This window comes from Geospiza fortis, unplaced genomic scaffold (assembly GCF_000277835.1).
Source record: "Geospiza fortis unplaced genomic scaffold, GeoFor_1.0 scaffold403, whole genome shotgun sequence".
Classification (NCBI taxonomy): domain Eukaryota; kingdom Metazoa; phylum Chordata; class Aves; order Passeriformes; family Thraupidae; genus Geospiza; species Geospiza fortis.
The window spans coordinates 733,343-737,123 of record NW_005054336.1 but is presented as its reverse complement, the minus strand read 5'-3'; the positions used below and the strand labels follow the sequence as shown (position 1 = coordinate 737,123).

General features: G+C 36.1%; 1 protein-coding gene across 1 annotated transcript in view; it reads right to left on the bottom strand.

Moving 5' to 3' along the window:
- Positions 1–494: 494 nt before the first annotated feature.
- Positions 495–3,781, bottom strand: part of WDR63 (WD repeat domain 63) — a 22,440-nt gene continuing 19,153 nt past the window's right edge. The window contains exons 19-22 of the mRNA XM_031057907.1: positions 3,249–3,453; positions 2,755–2,846; positions 1,368–1,501; positions 495–778 (exon numbers count right to left, since the gene is read on the bottom strand). Of these exons, the coding sequence (XP_030913767.1) occupies positions 772–778; positions 1,368–1,501; positions 2,755–2,846; positions 3,249–3,453 (438 nt within the window). The 3' untranslated portion in view covers positions 495–771. The remainder of the gene's footprint in view (positions 779–1,367; positions 1,502–2,754; positions 2,847–3,248; positions 3,454–3,781) is intronic.

The following is a 3,781-nucleotide window of genomic DNA, read 5'->3' as shown; positions in this document are numbered from 1 at the left end:
AGGGTTTAATCTGTCCTCCTCTGATAGATTTAATTTCTGCCTGGCAGGCTCTGCTCAGTTACATGGTGTCTGACCTGGCTATTGAAGTAGCAGCAGAACCACTTACCAAAGAGTCCTCTCTGGATGGAGAGTGGGCATTAATATGCATGAGCTGTTACTTATTTACACTGGTAAATATTAAAACTTCTGTATAACACCATTTGATCTCTCTGAGGGATAATTGTCTTTTGACAGAAATGCACAGCTACAGTGAGCTTACTAAAAGCTGTTTGTTCTAAATAATACTGATTTATTTGAGAGAACAATATATTTTAATGGACTTGGTTTTCTATTTGTAAGCACTTGGCAGGATTAAGTAACAATATGTTTGTAAACTGATGATAGCAAGTAAAAGTAGTTCAAGAGTCCTGACAGAGCTTTGAAAACTATTATTTAAAGAGAATATTCATTATAACTGTATTAAGGAAAAATAGTGGGGAAACTGGGTCCAAATCAATTGTTCTTTAACCACACTGTGAGCAAACAAATAGATAAGGTTAATGAAACAATAATCTCTTGCTGCAAGATTCTTTATTTCCAAAGCTAAACATGTTCTGCTGAAATAGAGGTCTTTCAATATGAAGCTTGCTGGTTCTAAAGGTGATAATGGGCTCTAAGCATCCAGTGAGGAAAGTACTTCTTGTTTCTAAATCCATTACTATCTGCTTCTCCAGCTCTAGAAACATGGTATAATGTGCATTTTCTTGATCCTCCATCTCTTCTTTTCTGTAGTCATAATCTGAAGGAAAAAAACAAACCAGGCAATAATGCACTGTTAAGCTTTGAAAGCGTATGTGACCCCATTGCTTTCCAGTGGATTGTCTGTGCTGTCACAAATTAATGAAAATAGGCATCACCATGGGCTACATCAGTCAACCAAAGAAATGGCAGTTTAGTTATTATGACAGTTTAGTTATTTAGTATTAAACCATTTACCAAAAAATGGATAAGCAAAATTCGTATGGAAAGAAGGGAAGGCTGGAATCCATCCTTGCTTGAAGGAGCAATAAGGAAGTTTATAGGGAAGTTGACAAAACGTAACTCTTTGACCAAGCAACTGGTGTAAAATGAAAAGCAAATTTATAGTTGTTAAATGTCCATAGGCTCTAATGCTCTTGCAGGGGGGTTCATTTGACCAAGAAATGCACCACATGAACTGGGACCATCTTTTCCATTCTTAAGAACCATAGATATGAAATAAAGAGCTGCTAAACAATTCTGATTATGCCCATCCTGATTTTTTATGGAAAATCCTGTCTAGCAATACAGGTGCATTTTAAAGATAAAAAGAAACATAGAACATTTTCTTAATTCCAAGTGTAACATACTGTTTTCTGTCTCTCTGTCTCCAGCTCAATTTCATTTCTGTTTTGGCTTGAAACTTTTGATACTCTTCAAACTCCTCTTCACAGTGCTTCAGATATTTGACTTCCCTTTCGAAGTAATCAAGTACTTTGGCATGCTGCAAACACAGTGACAAACAAAGGTCACTACATGCTCAGAGACACAGATCTCTTGCTGATGATCTGAATGGTATTCATATTTTATCCAAATTGGAAATAGAGATATCTCTATTTATCCCAGTAGTTTGCAGAAAAACAATACAAAGATGTGACAAACTTCAGGCACAAAGAAACCATGAACTACCATACTTTGGTAGTACATTTTGCATTTATTTTATCTGGGATTCTGTGTTTTAGTTTTCATTAGTCTCTTCAACAGCCTAGTGTTTTTCAGTGAATATTTCTGTTACAATGAACATAATCTAAATATTAGTGACTGTTCTTTGGTTAATAATTCTGCACCCTACAGAGTTTAGTTCCAAAGCACACGTAATCTGTGCAGAAGCAATGTGTTTCCTCAGATCCCTCAGCTCCTGCCTTGCTTTGGAGAAGTTGTTTTTACTAAAATGAAGCTGCTGACGTGACGTTTTATTGCTGCCTTCTGCATCTCTGTGCATGGCAAAGCTTTATGGGATGTTTATAAACTATTTAAGTGCCTACATAAACATGACACTGCAGGAGAATGGTAGGATGGTTTTGTGATGTAAGAGTAACAGACTAGGCAGCAGGCAAGACTGTTGGACTGACACACTAGCTCGATCTTTGCCTGGGAGGTTGAGGAAAAGAAAAACTGAAAACTATGTAGAAAAAAAAAAGGGAAATTAAAACTGCTTGCATTGTTCCCGTGGCCTTTTGGTACAGATGGTCCATATTTCAAGAGTGTGAATGAGTGGGAATGTTAGTAACAGTTTTCAAAATGTGCTTTCACTGAACTAGAACCAGATATAAAGACATGTAAATTGAACTACCAAATTATAAGAAAAAAAAATTAATACAAATGTGGACAAGAAGGTGTAAAGAAAAAGGAATTCAATATATATACATTACTATGCACTCCAAAACATTGTTTTACTGCATGAAAGGTGTCATTTTATAGATGTGACAAAAAATGCTAGCCTCTTAATTGTGTTTTCTTGTAGCCAGGTTGGAACAGTGGAATTCTGCCACCTATCACTGAGATTTCCTTTAGTTGACTCTTATCTAAGCTCTCTACAAAGCCAGCTTGGCTACAGGTGATCTTTGGAGAATATGGCTATACTGATCTCAAATTAATTGCCATTACTTGAAGACATTTTTGTCTAGGCAGACTTGTTTCTATGTTGGAGTTTTCAGGATAAAGTGTCAAAGAGATTTAATAAAAATTCTTACTAACCTCATTACTTGGAGGGTGACATAATGTTTGACAGATTTCCAAAATGTGCAGAACTCCAAGATTGTCAGAAACAGCCAGAAAATGCTGCTCTGCTGAAAGATATTTGACAAAAAAAGTATAAACAATCCAAATTCCAACAGCAATGTGAACCTCCACCCAAAGACAAGCTACAGACAGTTCTTTTTTTTTTCTGGTCTTTTTAGTTTGTTGTTCATTGCAGCAAAAAAAAACCCCAATCTTCTTGCTCTGTTATTTTATTAATCCCTTTCAAGTTTTTCTTTTAAAATACTTTTTTAAAAAATGAAATATTTTAGTTGCCTTTATGCCATGGTAGTACACTTAGAACTGAAGTATCCATTTTTGAATGTACAATGTTAAATTTGTGGAAGTATGTACTTATATAAGATCATTTGTAATAAGATTTGTGTAATTCAGAGTCATGAGCCATTTTGCAAACAGTGTAGCACAATAAAGCACAATCACCATCCACATACCTGAGGCACTGGAGGGGCTGATGAAAGTGATGATTGATTTGGAGATGTTCTGGAAATGAGATGGCTCATGAGTTTTCTTCAGTAAGTCCCAAATATCTATATTTCCATTGTCTCTGCCAATGAAGAAAACTCCTGGTCTTGTTAAGGACCATTGTCCTGCAGTGTATCTTCCTGCAGAGCAGCTTGACTGAAGGATTGGTCCATTCTTAATTTTTTTTGTAAAACAAAAGATAGACCAGACAATCAAACAGTACTATCAAGTCACTACTTCAGATCTTCTGTCTTGGAAAATGCTCACCATTTAAATGGTCCCATTACAAAAATTATATTAATGGCAAAATTCCTGCTACCTGCTGCAGATAAAAAGGATTGTGGGGAAATAAAAACCCTGGCATCTCTCTTCCAGTCTCTTCAGGTAATCTGTCTGTCTGCTGTTAAAACCTGTGGTCTGGAGATTTTGTCAGGTGCAGCTAACCTGGGTTCCTGCATGAGACCCTTAAAAAACCCCCATGTTTCTTTGTTTTCATGTGGTG